The 16,883-nt window shown below is 39.3% G+C and overlaps 2 protein-coding genes and 1 long non-coding RNA gene across 4 annotated transcripts; 2 read left to right on the forward strand and 1 right to left on the reverse strand.

Annotated features, from left to right (window-relative positions):
- Nucleotides 1–4,423: 4,423 nt before the first annotated feature.
- LOC114522462 lies at nt 4,424–5,290 on the forward strand. Its single transcript, XR_003686906.1, has 3 exons — nt 4,424–4,534; nt 4,793–4,895; nt 5,204–5,290. It is a non-coding gene; the product is annotated as an uncharacterized LOC114522462 (long non-coding RNA).
- A 590-nt stretch (nt 5,291–5,880) lies between these two features.
- On the reverse strand, nt 5,881–10,325 carry LOC114522661 (SH2 domain-containing adapter protein F-like). Its single transcript, XM_028543397.1, has 5 exons — nt 9,973–10,325; nt 8,476–8,810; nt 7,506–8,162; nt 7,169–7,288; nt 5,881–6,878 (listed from the first exon to the last, which is right to left on the reverse strand). The coding sequence occupies exons 1-5, from the start codon at nt 10,291–10,293 to the stop codon at nt 6,641–6,643; spliced, it is 1,671 nt and encodes a 556-aa protein (XP_028399198.1). The 5' UTR covers nt 10,294–10,325; the 3' UTR covers nt 5,881–6,640.
- Nucleotides 10,326–10,514: 189 nt separating this feature from the next.
- Nucleotides 10,515–16,757, forward strand: LOC114522662 (dolichol kinase-like). Of its 2 annotated transcripts, XM_028543398.1 has the most exons (13): nt 10,515–10,760; nt 10,871–10,946; nt 11,597–11,697; nt 12,227–12,385; nt 12,776–12,939; nt 13,380–13,472; nt 13,673–13,743; nt 14,047–14,200; nt 14,501–14,731; nt 14,940–15,114; nt 15,386–15,484; nt 15,782–15,859; nt 15,958–16,757. In XM_028543398.1, exons 1-13 carry the CDS (start codon nt 10,658–10,660, stop codon nt 16,092–16,094), a joined length of 1,641 nt encoding a protein of 546 aa, XP_028399199.1. In that variant the 5' UTR covers nt 10,515–10,657; the 3' UTR covers nt 16,095–16,757. The 2 variants fall into 2 exon arrangements, with proteins under 2 accessions (XP_028399199.1, XP_028399200.1); XM_028543399.1 differs by lacking the exons at nt 10,515–10,760; nt 10,871–10,946 and having other exon boundaries at nt 11,659–11,697; nt 12,232–12,385.
- The last annotated feature ends 126 nt before the right edge of the window (nt 16,758–16,883 follow it).

Here is a 16,883-nt window from a genome sequence, read left to right on the forward strand (position 1 = left end):
AGACTTGAAATTATCGTCACTTCATGGCAGAATGTGACTGCAATCACAAGATTCGTCGTTACGTTCCTGCGCCAAACTCTTTTTTTCGCTGTCGTCTCCATATCAGTTTCCTCATTGGCCAGTTTTGAAGAAGGCGAAATGAGTTCTCAGCTTTGAGAAGGGCCAAAAAGCATATATATGGTGTGCACGAACATTAAATCCTAAGCATTGCCTGCAATGCATACTGAAAATCATGCATTCCGGCTAGAATTTTAATCCAGCACTGAAGCGGAATTATATGAACAGCCTCTGAAGATCATTTCTAATCAATTTTTCAAATAGCCTGCGCGCGCATATTTGCAAGCATGCATTTAATCAGGTGACGTAACAATAAATATACATTAATCGTTAAATCATAAAAACAACACGCACATTTCATTGGCAAGTTTTCATAATGAGTAAAGCCGCGTCAGAAAGTGTAGATTCTTTACTACTTTCCCCGAAGGAAAACAAGTTGGTGGTCCAGACACTGGGAAAAGGAAAGAAGGTTCATTTATTTACTTAGTTTCGAATGTCTTGAGGCTAACAAGGTGGAATTTCGTTTTCAACTTCTATAGCGCATGCATAATGACTTAAAGTTGAAGCGCAGTACTAAACGTTACACCGATATGAATTCCACAATTTCAATTCCACAAATTTTTCATTCGATGTTATTCTGCCTCTGGGACATATTCACATCGGGTCATTCTCCGTAGCAACCGACGTACCACCGGTTTTTTCAACAGAAACACGGCTAAGAATTCTAAATAATCGTTTCATTTATTATATCAAATTGTGAGGTAATAAAATACTAGCTACACTAGCAGATATATATTATCAATAATATTAATAATGTATAACTCGCTGAATCAGCGAATTTATTTACAGTTGCAACAACGGCCAATCATAATGTATAACTATTTACTACTTCCGGTAAAAAAGTACATTATTCACCTTTTAAATCATGAAATAATAAAAATATAAGCGTTCAGATTGGCTTAGCTTAAAAAATACAAACAAATTTACCGATTAGTTCAAACAAAAACTCCGCCTTGTTGGGTTCATTATTTTACTTAGTCTAGAATGTCTCAGTACGACTGAACTTCTGATAAAAATCGGCTCGATCCTGTATCTTAATTTCATCAATTTCATACAATATTTTATTTGGTAACTTTCTACCAGAACAGCTATTGTTAGGATAAGCATTACACCATTGGTTTACAACAGACAATCTCAGGTCGCGGAGGCCAACTGCTCTCTCCCAGAGCCCCTGGGAAGCTCTGATGTAACAAATCGTTTCCTAAAATTGTATGTTTTTCAGTCGATAGCCACGGCAGTCGCACAGATCTACTTGGCCCTGCCTAGTGATCGCACGCGATGGACTAAACTCGGGGCTGGAGTGGTATGTCTGGTGAAGGATAAACAAGAGAAATCATTCTTCATTAGATTCCTCGATATCAAGGTGGGCTTGGGGAACTTGGCGGGCCGGTTATACGAAAGCTGGATATAGCGCTGTCAACGGGATAGTAGGGACCTTAAGATGCACCAAATCTACGACGTGGACGTAACATGAAATCAGCCGGAATTGTTAGAAAACCAGTTTAAAATGGTTTTACATACAGCTCTGACCTTGTTTACCAAAAGGAGTCCATAATTTTTATTCCTATTGCCAAACTATGGAAATGAAGACAGTAGTAACTTCATGCGTCTGCGTCGTAGATTTGGTGAAGCTTAAACTCACTAGTGTTTTTTCAATCGCTCCAAAATTGCCCGGAGCTCGCGGTGAAGGCGTGAAGCGTATAGGCATCAGTATTTCTAAATTGTGAATTCTCTTTAACACTTCCAGGCTATCTTCAAATGTATAGTTTTATTCCTTTGTAAGCATATTTACAACGCTTTAGAAAGCTATTGCAGTGAATAACACTATCCAACCTAGCTTCGTACAACCAGCCTGCATGTGCTGCCTGTATGTAGAGTCAGTAGCAGTATGATAACATTGCATATATATGGCAATAGATCTATAGAAAGCAAGAAAATGGCGCTAAAATTTGTCCATGCACGATTTCGACCCGGCGATCAAATTCTTATCTGCAAGCACTTAATCCGGACGAATTCAAGAATAGTAAAACGGCATTGGTTAAATTAACCAAATATAACACATTCGATTCAATTTCTAGGAGAAATGCATCGTTTGGGAGCAAGAGCTGTATAAACAGTTCAAATATAGAGCCGTCTCGAAATCCTTTCAAACATTCTTTGCACATGTAAGTCATCTTTCCTTCCTCCTGCTGTATTGGAAGTATATACTTTTAGAGCATATTCATTCATGGTTCATTGAAATGTTCGATGAGACGTCTACGTAATTCTACCAAGCAAACTATAGCCCAAACATAAATAGTGAAATATTTTCAGGATTGCAGAGCGGGAATAAATTTTGCCAACGCAGAGGAAGCCGCATTGTTCCGGACCGCCATTATGGAGAGAGTGAATGTTTTTAAAAAGAAGAGAGATGGTGAGCGACCACGCTGATTAGAAACAAAAGGGAGATTTAGCACGAGGACGTGAACGTCAAAGACGACGTGAAAATGGCGAGTAAATGGCGTGGCATGTCCATATTTGGGCGCATCACGCCATTTATTCGCCATTCTCACGTCGTCTTTGACGTTCACGTCCTCATGCTAAATCGCCCTAATATATCTTTTACATCTTCTCCCCGATATCAAAATTTGGTTCATTCAGCGCAGTTTTCTGCTTCTAGAAATGCGACAGCGGAAGATGGCAGCCTACCAACAGCAACAGCAGTTGAACTTCCAGATGAACGCCATGCAAGCGATGCAGAATCCTTACTTTCGCATGCAATTCATGCCTCCCCAGATGCAAAGCATGATGTTAATGCAGATGAGGGCTCCGGCATTAGCGGCTAACCAGAGGGCTCAACTGCAAGCGATGATCAACAGTATGCCGCCTGAGGCAAGGCAAGCCTTCGTAAGGAGTCTGAAATCTGGTGGTTCAATGGCTTCAATGTATGGTCAACCCAGCACCATGTCTGGTAAGTGCATGAAAACTAATCGATCCTGGAAATCATCGGGAGGGGTTGCCCCATGCCCTCCTCCTCTTAGGCCTTCCAGAGCCCTAAGCACATCTAAGCGCATCTTTTGTGTTGTGTTTTCCTACCTCAAATGATATCAGGATCTAGTCTGATGCACGCGACTCATGCGATTGCATTAGTCAAAATTTCACAAACTAATCTAAATAAAGAGTATACCATACTCCGGTAAATTCAACCATGTTCGAGTATACCATATTCCAGTATATTCAACCATGGTCGACTATACCGTATTCTCCAATATATTTCGAATTTAAGGTAAGGTAAGGTCGAATATGCCAGAATATAGTTACTCGACTATGGTCGAATAATTATACTGGAATATGGTATACTTGATCCTAGTCAAATATATCGTAATATGGTATACTTGACCATGGTTGGATGGTATGATCGAAGTAGGTACCGAAATATGGTACACTCGACCATGGTCGAATATATCGGAATATGGTATACTCGAAAATTAATATGGCATACTCGGCCATGGTCGAATATAGCGGAATATGGTATATTTGACTTTTGCATGGCCGAATACAGAAAAGTATCGTTCAAGTAAGTGACATCATAAGCGGTCTTATCATTTCTCTAGGAATGTTCGGTGGTCCAGCGGCAGGAAGATATCATTCAAACTTCGCAATTCCGCAAAGTACAAGTCAGGTGCCTCACCATCCGCAGACCGCAAAAATACGTATGTTTGACTGCACGTTGGAAATTTTCACAGCTATAAAAACAAACACAACATATAGAAATGTCTTACGTCGCAATAGTCAGTGGCGTAGGCAGCCTGACGATTAAGAAATCGACTTATAAAGATGAAAATATTAAAATAGCAAGACTAACTCGTCAGGATAGCTACGCTACCGCCCATAGAGTTAAAAAATGAAACCTTCCGGAGAAGATCACTCATTTGCAGATTGAAGAACTCTAGAAGGAAGCCAGTAAAATTTAGAGAAGTTTTTACGATATTTTACGTGATCTTTAGGACGCAACTGTGAACGATAAAATGTAAACAGCGCACTAAATTTTCCCGTTTTAGCACAAAATGTGGCTCGTAGCCATAGGTCCAAACAATCACATGAAACACACAGCACTTTCCACCCGCCACCACTAGAACCGGCGCCAGCTGCAGTACCTTCATTTCCTGTCGAGGCAAGACCTTCCCCACCACCTCCCCCCATGGAGGCGGCACCTGCACCACCGCCTCCTCCAGCGGGAGCGGCTGCCCCACCACCGCCTCCAGCGGGAGCAGCTGCCCCACCACCCCCACCGCCTCCACCATCGTTTGTTCCGCCGCCACCTGCACCCACCCCTGGGGCAGGTTCGGGCGGTCCATCTAGCGCGAAGCCTGCATCAGGTAGCGTTGATAGAGGGGGACTATTACAAAGCATTCAAGCTGGAACGAAATTGAGAAAGGTTGGTGTAATCACTGCGTTTTTATGTAGGTACATCTTACATCGGTTGTGATTCGCTAATTCGTGGTCACGTGTCTTTAAATAGATGCAATGTTTCCCGCCAAATGAAAAATTGTTGCGGCTCAGAAAAAAATTATAAACGAATTTTATACACAATGTGAACATCCCTCCATGCATTTTATTAAAAAAAAGGAGTAGTAAATTCATGAAACGTCAATTAAAATGAAGCATCAACACTGTGGTCATCTTCTTTTCCAAGGTTAGTGAGTCGACCAGCGCACGTAAAGAAATTCCCAAGGTGCAGAGCAATAGCATGCGAGGGGCACTGGCACGAGCGTTGGACAATAGAGCCAAAGTACTCGGTAGGTGGGGCCATGTAGAAATTTTGCCACCCTGCTAACCACTAGGAACTTGCGATAAGACCACTGTGATTGTGGACACTCTACCAGACTACCACAGCTCGAGCTAATATAATAAAAAAGGATGTAATAAAGAAATGTGTTTGTTTGACACTGATCTGGTACTCCACTGGATATAACAACTATATATACATGAACTTTCACGGTTCCGGATCTTCTGGAGATCGTGTATTCTGGCTTCGTTTTCTGATAGGAATTATTACTATATCCAGTGCATTAGCAGGTCAGCGAACTTCGACTGATTTGTTTAGGTGACGAGGATTCCGACGATGACGACGAATGGGATGACGACGACGATGATGATTGGTCAGACTGAATTTGAGCTTTGATTTAGGAAAATGAAGAGGCTCGCGGAACTGGAAGGTATATTATGAACTGGGAAATATATTGTGGAAAAGTTTGTAAGGGTAGGTCAAAACGTCAAAAGAAAATTGTTTATTTGTACTATAATTTGCTTAAATGTAAATGTTCGAAAATACACAAGAGGTTCCAGAATTCGTTCGCACCTACTGAATGCAGATCATCCTTAATAAACCTTTTGTATTTTGTTTTCTCACGAGCTATGCCTAGGCCATTACCTAGTTTCACTCTCAGAGGCTTTAGTATCAAAACGAGTGCGGACAGACGTGAAGCGTTCGGCTTATCGAATTTCATTTCTCAACCCCGAATGCGCTCAGGTATCATACAGCCATATGAAGGTCAGATTCACTGCTGTTGATTCCACAAAATCAAAGACAAGCATTATTCCGTATGAAAGATCTCATTCATAAAACGCAGTAATAGTCTCTAATTTATATAAGCGCTCGTGTGCGCACACGTTACTTCATTGCAATTATAACACAACATTTATAATCTCAAGTTCATACGAATTCACCCCACCCCTGCTCAAATTCAACAGTACTTTTAGCGCCACCAAAATATCTCCACCTTCAACACGTCATATCCTCTTTATTTAAGTACCGAAGCATTCGGAATACACCTTTTTCATAATGACGTCAACGCGAAAAGTCTGATGTTACGCGAGGTTTGATTGGCTCGATAGTTTGGTGGAGCCAATCAAATGTCGTTTCTCAAATTCAAGATGCAACTGTTACTGTACTGCGACCCATATATAACTTCAACATCAATTACTCTTATAGACTTCCATCATAATTATGTACATTCAATATAAACATAGCCAGCCAATATGTCGCCTGGATTTCTGCAAATTTCGGTTTACAGTTGAAATTTTGCATCAGGAAATCCCAACAAAATCTTAAAGAAATAACTCAAGGAAACAAAGCCAGAAATAATTAACTTCTTCAGACCAAATGAGAGCAATTTATTGGGTAACTATGTATTTTAGTAATTTTGGGTCCCCGGAAGTTAATGACCTCTGGCTTCGTTTCTCATACGTGTGGCCGCTATATCCAGCATATTATCAGATCAGTGGATACACCCTGAGTTAACTTTTCTATTTGCTATTTGATCCGAATATCCAGACCACATACCCGGAGTGACTAAGGTATATAAAATCAATTAATTTATCCAACAGTCAATACTAATTTATCTCCACTTTCATTTATTCGCTTCCCAAAACCGCGGCAAGCATGCCAAGCGATAACTGTCATTGGCCGGCGCACGGCTTTTGTGGAAAATTTCTAGAATCCTCGGATTATTTCCATGAATCATTACCGTTTCTCGGAACGTTATAGAGCGACATCGTCCTCGTCCTCATCGACCTCGGGCTCGATCGTGTGGTACTCCGGCTGAGCGCCGATCGGGTGTTTTAAGTATTTGTGTTCCGCCCCGCGAATATTGAGTATGGTTTTTGAATAGTGACAGATCACTTTAGGTATGTCCATGAATGGCTTGCTGAACTGGCCCAGGATAAACTGACCGTCTAATTGGCGAACAATTTTCAGATGGAGGAAGTTTTCGTTGTTTCTAGAAATATATAAACCAAGTAAGCTAATGATTGCCAGAAATCTAATAACACAGTGTTTAAAAGAACTATTTCAGTGGTCAGTGGTTTATGAACTACATCAATTTTGATATTCGTCAGCTCGCATGCAGGCGCTAAAGATAACTGAAAAATACGCACACTACAGTGCTTACATAGATCAGTGGCTAACCTTCCCATGCCGACTGTCATGCGCGCTGGTTCATAACTGATTTAGTTGATCATTAACTAATGATGATTATGATGCGGTAGAGTGAGTAATAAAAGTAATTACTTCATTGACAATGAGAAATCTTTTTTACTGCTTTCGCTATTCCTGACAAGAAAACTACAGTCAAGTGCATCGCGAAGTAACTCCTCAGCTTCTTGTCGCTTCAATGGACCATGGTACCAGCTATAAAAGATCAAAGGTTTGTGGATAAGGAAAATTACATTGTAAAATAATTGTGACAATCCTTGTGAAATAATTGAAGTACATATTTGGGCCAATCTAGTCTAAAAGTACACAGGTAGCTGCACCCCACAAACATAGTTGTTAACAATTTACAACAATTGCTAAGCCTCAATGTGCACAACTTGATTCCCTGGTTGAAAATATGGTGTTTTAATACCTCTGTTGATCAAGGGGTAAATCTGGATTGATGTCATGTGGATTCACAATCTCTTGAACACGAGTTGGTTTGGGAGGTCCGATTTTCCCAAATGGCTGTTTGTTTTTATATTCCCATGGCATGTCATAATCATCAGTTGAACCAGGTGGAATTACAGCTGGTTGTGAAAACTTTCTATTGGTATTGTTGGGAGCACTTGTCGGTCGAGTGGGCTGCGAAAACCTGCGGTGGCCGTCGGCTGCAGCTCCCCCGGTTGCATCCCAAGGTGTTTCATAAACCCCCTCCGCCTGCGGTTGCTGACCATTCGACTGGTTCATTGCATCCCATGGCTGCTCATACAGTTGGCTCTCATTGTTGGGGGGTTGTACCTGCCTTGGCAGCGGTACGGGTGATCTTGATTTTGCATTGGGGGTTGGTGCTTGTGTTTTTAGTAAATAACTCTGTTTTCTTTCCCAGGGCTCGTCATAATCGTCGGCATGTCCCATAGGCTTTCCTGGGGGTTTCCCCGAGAGCGATTTGTCTTGCTCACTGGGTTGAGGGTTCGATTTTGGTCGCTGATTTTGCAGTCCTGCTGGCTTGGGAATTTTCATTCTTCCCTGCATTTGAATTTTTTGTTTCCATTCCCAAGGTGTGTCGTAGTCATCAGATCCTGACTTACTAGACAGTAAACAAATATGTGTGTCAGACTAACTTCATTAAGCTATAATAGATGCTTCCTGAATTTTTTCTTGGGCAATGAAAGCAACCTTAATAACAATAGATAACATTGCCCACCTTGCTTCCAAGCTATATTGTTTTGTGTACACTCAAGCAAATTCGGAAAGTGTCTAGTAATTGTGAACTTGTTTTGTATTTAAGGTATTTGGCCTTGTCATTTACACTGTCTAATGCAAGTTTAGAGAACCAGACATGGATAAATTTACAGATTTTGATCGTGGAAAGGGAGGAAAGGGAGAAAGTAAATTCTAACCTTTGGTCAAATGCTGGGTTCTTTGGATCAATCTCAAAAGCACTTCTTCTCTGTTCATTGGTTAAAACTTTTCCTTGTGGACCGAATCCTCGGCTCATACGTTTCTCAATGATCCCCTCCTTCCCTGTGTCATATGGGTCAAGATACTCATTGACATCATCTTCTGAGGTGCCTGGTTTCTTTGACATATTTGCAGGATCTGTCTTAATTGTTGAATCCCAGGGCTCACAATAGTCATCTTTAATTGGCTTGCTCCCTTTCATTTCTTGAATGAAATCATCTTTCCTTTGGACATCAATCGGGTCACAATAATCATCATCTGTATCTGAGGGCTGCTATAAATACAACAAATTGCAGAAATGTAATAATCTTGTAGCCAAGTCCACATTAGGGTGTTATAGAGCTTCAAAATGGGTTAAAAACAAGGAGATGGTACTGTTCATTAAACCGTTAACTACAGACAGCACGTCTCTAGAAACAAGTACCATCTAGTATACTCTAGCTGTGGCTATTATTTTAAGAAATATTACTACTATATTCATAACAATTTTTTCTATGTTATTCAATACCCACAGGCATTAACTCTGACACTAATGGTATTATCAATGTGATTTTAATAGCTTAGTACATTTCGAATGCAACCCCAGGGTTAAAAATGTTCCAGGTATGTACTTAGCTCTCCTTAGGGACATTAAAGTGATTGGTTTGTTCATATAAATTAAGGCGTGAAAATGGCATTAGATTCGATAAAACACGGTTCTTTATATTCCCAACTGTTCCTATTCCGGGCCTGAAAATCACAGTAACTTTACTATCACTACTTTTCATGATATTTAAGTTATAAATAAACATACAGCACGAAAGTAAAATGTGCCAAAATGTAACCCGAGAATGTTGCTAATTGTTGCAATTATGATTCGAAATGTGCTCTTACAAAGGAAAAATATTGTGACAAAGAACATTTTTACAATGAAATTCAAAGGATTCACAATTCGTCAAACTCGTGAGGTCATTGAGGTGTGTTCTCATAAATAAACATAATTCACTGCGTTGTCTTTATAATGCTTCCTCCTATATATTTTAGCTATTTCACATAAACACACTATGATTTACCTATGGATCTTAGTCGAAAAAAATTGAGCTGTTCTCAATGAAAGGCGAGATTAGGAGCCGTGGATTATAGTTTTACAAACTACAACACTGTATATTTGCTACAAAATATTAGAAATCTGTTTACAGTTGAATTATGTCGATAAATTGGACAACATAGGCGCGAAAACAAAGCCAACATCAGTGTGAAATGGATTAGAAAACCCCGACATTTATCGCCAAATATTCAGTGTTTCGACTCGCAGATTACAATGCAATTCCCACTCTCTACACATCATTTTAAGGGAATAAACAGCGTTTCCTAAAAAGTGCTTTTAGGGAAGATATAGAAGTCTACAAGGAGAATGGAACATGTCGAAACGACTTTTACTCAAGAGGTTTATTTACCTTTTTTGTAATGTTTATCCTTGGCGGAGCTCGTTTAGGTTCGCTAGTGACTACGCCAGGGAAACTATTCCTGTTATTCTCTGTATTTTGGGGCTTTTTATTTCCCTGTACGGGCACCGTATCTTGATTTTTTCGACGTGGATTTGGCGAGCTACCTCCATGACAAGGTCTTGGCGGTGGGTAGTGTGGATGTGTAATACCACGAGAGTTTCGCGATGGCGGATCCGTAGCGTGTAGAACGGCCGGGTCTGTATAGCTAGGACAATCCTCGTCCGAATCGTCGGCCTTTTTCTTCCCTTTCATCCCGAACACTTTCTTCATTTTGTCTTCGAAGTTTGCAAGCTTAAACTTTGAATGTTAATTTCGCCCGGAAGTGAAGTGCCTCGTCACGATCACGTCTGGGAAGGGAGGGTGCGAGTGTGAAATTGTGTAATCATTATCGGAACCCCGGATTTCACTTTAAACAAGAACAGCATGAATTTAAAAATAACCTTTTGAATACACGTAACACTTGTACAGATTTGTCATAATAAAAAACAGATCACTGTTGTGTATTAAAACACTTTATGCAGAGCGGTACCGTGATTTCACAATACGAGCAAGATTACCCTAGCGACCCCTTCCCCGTGTAGTATAACTTGTCTACAGCAGGCTCGAAGGTCGCATTAGACATTTGCTGACAAAAATGCAGCCGAGCAAAGCAATACTATTGTTTACAAGTTTCTATTTTAGTTTTAAAAACTTAAAAATGGAAGAGCACTCCGGAGTATTCGTGTTTCATTTCTTGAGTAAGTGCAGTTCTCGAAGAAAATCGAGATTAGTTTCTTGTAGAAAATTGTAGAAAAGAGTATGTTATATTTAGTATCAATATTAATAATTAATTTGTCTCTAATTTTAGTACTCCTTGCGGAGTGTGCACCAATGGTGCACCTTGAAGAAATTTATAAAGATGCACTGGGTTTGTTTAGTTTGAGGTATGTTTATTAAGTCTTGGAAACCACAGCAAAATAATGCACAACAGAATGACATCAATGCCATTTTGACAACTTGTTATTAAAAAGTTAATTATCAATTAATTTTGTATTGCCTGTGGTATACAGTCCAAAAATTTCATAAAAGGGAGAGGCAGGGCCATTGAAAAACCAGTGGAGTACGAGACACAATAATTGGGGGGAGGGGCACATATTCATATATTCATGTTAAAAGCAATCAATATCTGAAGGAGTTTGTTTGGTGTAAGAGGAATTTATGAATATGCACCCGTCCCCCTCAATTAAGCTTCAAGCGATGCCCCTTTCGGAAAGCCGCCTGACTTTATTTATAGTTTATTGCATGAGATAGATCTACAGATATATGAAATGTCATGGATCCTTCCGGATCTCAGATATGCAATTTGTGGTGCGATTTTACCTTCTTTCAATTTTGTTTTGGCAATTATATGACTTTTCCCTCAAATTAAGAACAATCAAACAACTTCTGGGTGTTTATCAGGGTGTTTTTCTGCATAGTAAAATGGATAAGAGACAGGGTCGATCAGTCCGAAAGACCTAATGCATTTTTCACCATTTATAATATATTGTATTTTACACAATATTTCACATGTGTTCTGAATGTGTTTTTACAGGCCAGGGGCTGATAGTGGCATAGAATTTGGCTGTTTTATGGTTCCCTTGGTATTGTTGAGTCAGATTGTGTTTGGAAAACATTACCCATTTATCTTACAAGGTAATTTGCCTTGTTGGAACTTAATATATATATATATATATATATATATATATATATATATATATATATATATATATATATATATATATATATATTCCACTTGTCTCTTGGTAATTACCATTGGCAAGCAATCTACTCAGCGTCAACAACATTCTAAAGGCCTATTTAGACAACACAATAAGTTGCATGCAATTATCATTTTGACGAATGCAAAAGAGGGCCTATGCCACAATCTTCATACATATTGTTCAGGGTAGAATTTAAAGTGTCACGTTTGTATGAGTCTTCATACATTCACATACGCCAGCCGCCAGGGTAAGAATTGTATACAACAAATTGCAGTGTAAATGGACCTTAGGTTTATTATTGCAAGTCAAGTAATTAGTTGGCAGGCAAAACTGACACAGCAAATATGACAGAGCAAATATGCAGTCCTACACTTTCCACTTTAACCTGCTTTCAACCCCCCCCCCCTGCCAATAAACAGCAATTTAGCAGTTTCATTGTATTAAACATAATTATTTTCAAGATCAGTGGCAGTTGTATTACAATGCAGCACTTTTGATGGGGTTATCTACAGTCTTGGTGATATTGGTGTTAAATGGAAGACGAAACCTAACAACTTTAGCACTAGTTCCACTGATTTGTTTTGCTGTCGCCAAAATCGTACAATTTGAATGGAAAAAAGGTACGCAATTCATCAAACTTCAAGTTTTTGCATGTTGGCTAGATTTTTTCTGACTATGTAGTCCAGAATAGTCAATATAACAATACAGGAGGGGGCGGTTGTATAAAACTATTTAACTACATTTTGCATAGTTAAATCCTAGTTAACTTAGAAATACAAAACCGTGATTGGCTAATTCTGCCCTTAGTTAAATAGTTAAAAGTTAACTACCGTAGTTTTTTATACAATTGGCCCCAGCTGTATACGAATTTCTATCATTCTGCGACCTGTAGTTTGTACAAATACTTTAAAGACACCCTGTAGTTTGTACAAATAGTGTTTCCTATTGCTATGAAAAGAAAAACCCGTCTGTAAATTACTAGGATTGTTTAATATTCCGGCTTTTTTTAGACACAAACGAAGTTTTTCTCGTTTCATGCCTGTTGTTGTATTTTGCAATATTTCTTTTCATCGTGATATGCCTACCTAACTCGTTTACACTCGGTGAAATGATGGTCGTTGCTCAAACTATGACAATCCTTCTTATTGATAACGGCATAAGTATTTACAGCAGGGTAAGTTTTTACTTTCTAAGGCATGAGTTTAATTGCCTAAAAAACATCTATTGTGGTCCTGCAAAATGTCGGGATTATGCACGTTTATTTGGGACAATTTTATTTTAAAAACTGATGACTAAACTAAAAACTCCAGTGCATGTTCATTCTTGGAAAGATAAAAATTTCATCCAGGTACTATATAGATTATAGAGATCAATGGCGAAGAACAGCGAGTGCGCAGGGGTGCTTGGGAGAAACAAAACAAAAAGCACCCGAAGCACCCCGCGCGCTCGCACTTAGCTCGAATTAATGAAATACGAAGCTTACAAACTGTATGTGGATCACACAATTGAACGTTCGCAATTTTTTGCGTGTTCACGCTTGAATAGAAACGTGTTAACGTGAACCCAGGATCTGCCGTTTTCGCTTTCAATAAGGCACTCAAACCGTTCTTTCAGCTTCGTTTCGTCTTTCCTTCCTCCTACTATACCGCCGTCACCAACGTTGATGAGCTGCCATTCGCAAGATCTGAAGTAACATTCGTTCTTCAAGTAAGTGAGATCTGTGTGGATTCTTAATGTACTTTTTTACTTGAATCAGTAGAACGGGCGTTACTACTTCTGTAGGTCATAATGGGGGAAAGGGTGGGAGTTTGGTTGTTATGTGTTGGGGGAGGGTTGAACGTGGAGAAATTGCCATCAACGAGCGTGTCCATTGGACCAACGGCGTGTGTTTTGCTTTTAACCTTTAGACATTTGTTGTTGGAACTCTGATAACTGGCCTGCTTCTTTTACCTGTGTTTTACTATCTTAGTATTGTGAGGTATGGGCTATGTTATTGCAGCACCGGGACTATAGGGCAAGCGGAGACTTATCCTCTCAATAAAAAAGACAATATTATTCTTGTTTTAATATTCTCTAACAATGCATTGCACTGTTTTTCACTGATTTTTAAGAATTTTTTTATGCCCCTGCTGCTGATGAATTCGTTTGCACTGTGGAAAAATAATAATATTTTCCTAAGACCCCATCTCCATCCCCTCCTCTTTTATCAAAAAATTGCTCCACAGTCTCTGAGAATGGCGTTAAAACAACATTAAAGTAGGTTAATTTTGTTCTGTTTCAGCGAACCAGCCGAGCTATGGATAGGCTGTCTCTCGTTCTATGCCATATGCCTACTTTCATTTATGTCTGTCTTTCTACCGTCATTCTACATAACACTGGGAGGAGTAAATCCCGTCCTTTGGGCTGTAAAATTTTTGTCTTTAAATCCTACAAGGGTGAGTTTACACGTTGTATTATACACGACGAGTCAGTGCAAGGGAAAAATCAAACAAAACGGACCATTTTTAGTTCCTGAGCGTGTTATATTTTTGTTCGATAATAATGCAGCCGAAATTTGCCCGATAATTTTGTACTTTTTTGTTTAACCCTTTGTTTATCAGGACATGGAAATCTTGAATTTTTTTATCATTTTTTGTTATAAGGCTTATAGTCATATGCTAATCACAAAACTATTGTTTATTTGTAGTTAAAATCACAGCATGGTAATATCATTAAAAACATTGTTTTACATGCAGATTCGCCTCATAATATATTGGTTCGCGATTGTCCTTCTTTCGTTCGCCGTTGTGGTTTGGAAGAGTTCGTATCACGAGAAGAAAGACGACCGCCCATTGACTCCCAATATCATAGTTAGAAAGATTTTCCATATCCTAGCTGTAGCTATATTCATCCCTGGAATCCTTTACGATCCCTCGTTGCTCCACATGTGTTCATCTGTTGCCACCTCGTTGTTTCTGTTCATAGAGGTAAAAATCTCCAAATTATAAAGTCGATCTCCCCTCCCAACTGAATTTCCTCCCCAGTTTAAATTAGCCAATTAAGAACTTGTAAAGGTTCTCATATGCGTTAACTGTATCATTTTTAATTTTGGATGGAAGACATCACAACAAAAGCCAAATGCATGTCGAATGGATGGCGTTCCAGGGGCGTATTTTAAAGCATTGTTTGATTCAGTTTATTAGATTTGGTCGAATCAAACCGTTTGGGGAAATGTTTCACAGACACCTGTCACCTTTGATAGATCAACGAGACTCTGGTCCTCTCATATTGACTCATGTTTATCTTCTAACCGGCTGTGCACTGCCTTTGTGGCTATTTCCCTTGGACTATCACAAGCTGTCTCAAAATGGTATTGTTGTAACTAACCTGTGGTAACCAGTTACATTCTGTAAAATTCTTACTAAACCAGACTTAAAGTTGAACCTGTCCGCTCAAAGATATTAATTTCTACCATGCCTGTAGAAATAAACACAAATATTTGCAGGGCCTTATTTACCACATTTTATAACATTTTGTAACAAAAACCATGTTCCTTTCAAATCTTTATAGAATATACTTTTTAATTGCCCTCTTTGGAATCTACATCCAAATACCAAGATAACCGTGTTTCTCATTTCAAGGATGCAATTTGCTGCTTTATTCTGGTGTGCTCTCAATCGGCGTTGGAGATGCAGCCGCCTCTGTTTTTGGTGTAAAGTTTGGCAAACATCGTTGGAAAGGTAATTACACCTTAAACTTCATCGCTTCCACTTGTTCAGTTAGGGCATGTTCGCACAGTTGCTCTTAGCTGAGATTCGACGAAGCGTGAGATGACTTTGAGGTATTGAAATGAGTGTTTATGAAACCAAACTGAGGCACATGCAATAGTTAGGATGACTACATTACTGACAAAATCGTGTTATATGATCATTTCAATACCTCAAAGTATCTTCTTAGTCTCGGCCAAGCGGGTTCATGTAAACAGCAAAGCTTCCGACTTCCCAAATAGAATTTCTTATATACATGCACATTTCCAGGAACGACGAAGACTGTCGAAGGAACTCTGGCATCATGTTTGTCGCAGTTTTTTGTCATATTTTTGTTGAAGACAAATGGTACGTTTAGTTTAATTCAAGCTAGCCGAAATAAGTCTAATTTTGAGAACGTTTTAATGGCTCATACCGCGAAATATATTCCGGTTTTCCATATACAGGAATGGATATGAACCTCGTGTCGGTCGGTCTCGCCGTCGTATTATCCTCGTTACTCGAGGCTTTCACGAGTCAGATCGATAACCTTGTGTTACCGCTGTACACGTACACCGTGTTGGCAATGACCTGCGCAACTTAACACTATCAAACATCACTCGCAAACAGCGATGGGTAAAACGTTGGCAGACGGCTCCCCCCTGAAAATGTCCTCGGAAGATTCTCGCCTGGGTAATATATTGTGATGGCATCGCGGGAACCAGGTGATCTACCGCTCATTCTTTAAGCCAATCAGCGCCCAGAATGGTTGTCGAGAAAGAAATCAATTCTGCTTTAATCCTGCAGTATTTATTTGATTATATTTTTGTTATTCCTGATGAAACTATAGACGGAAATCGTGTGATTATGTTTAGTTATATGAACTATAGCTCTGACATCATTTTAAACCGAAATGAAGTATATTCAAGAGATATTAAGTTGTTTCAACCAAGAAATAGATTTGACAACCAGTCCCAGTTCTCTCCCGCCATTCCTTGAAGGGACTACGTTATTGGCCCATGCAGTTGACCGCGTGACGAGATGCAATGTTGACGACTTCGTACAGGTTTCGTCAGGTGCTCGCGTGGACTTCGTATTCGTATATATACGATCTTTAAGACGATGGGAAAAAAACTAGTATATAATACTTAAATAATGCATGTAATAATTAGACATATTTCGTTAGCAAAAATATAGTCGATTCAAGTCATATCGAACAATTAGCCTTCTTAAGACAACATGTAATATGATTATGAAATGCACAGATTTTGACAACTGGATTTAGTTTTTATTGTCTAGCGACAGGTTGTTGCAGACACCAGTTTCATTGCAATTGTTAACTATGCCAACAAAGACGCATCTACGAAGATTGAAATTCGCTGTACGATCGATT

This window comes from Dendronephthya gigantea, unplaced genomic scaffold, assembly GCF_004324835.1.
Source record: "Dendronephthya gigantea isolate DGI-Jeju-01 unplaced genomic scaffold, DenGig_1.0 000023F, whole genome shotgun sequence".
Lineage (NCBI taxonomy): Eukaryota > Metazoa > Cnidaria > Anthozoa > Malacalcyonacea > Nephtheidae > Dendronephthya > Dendronephthya gigantea.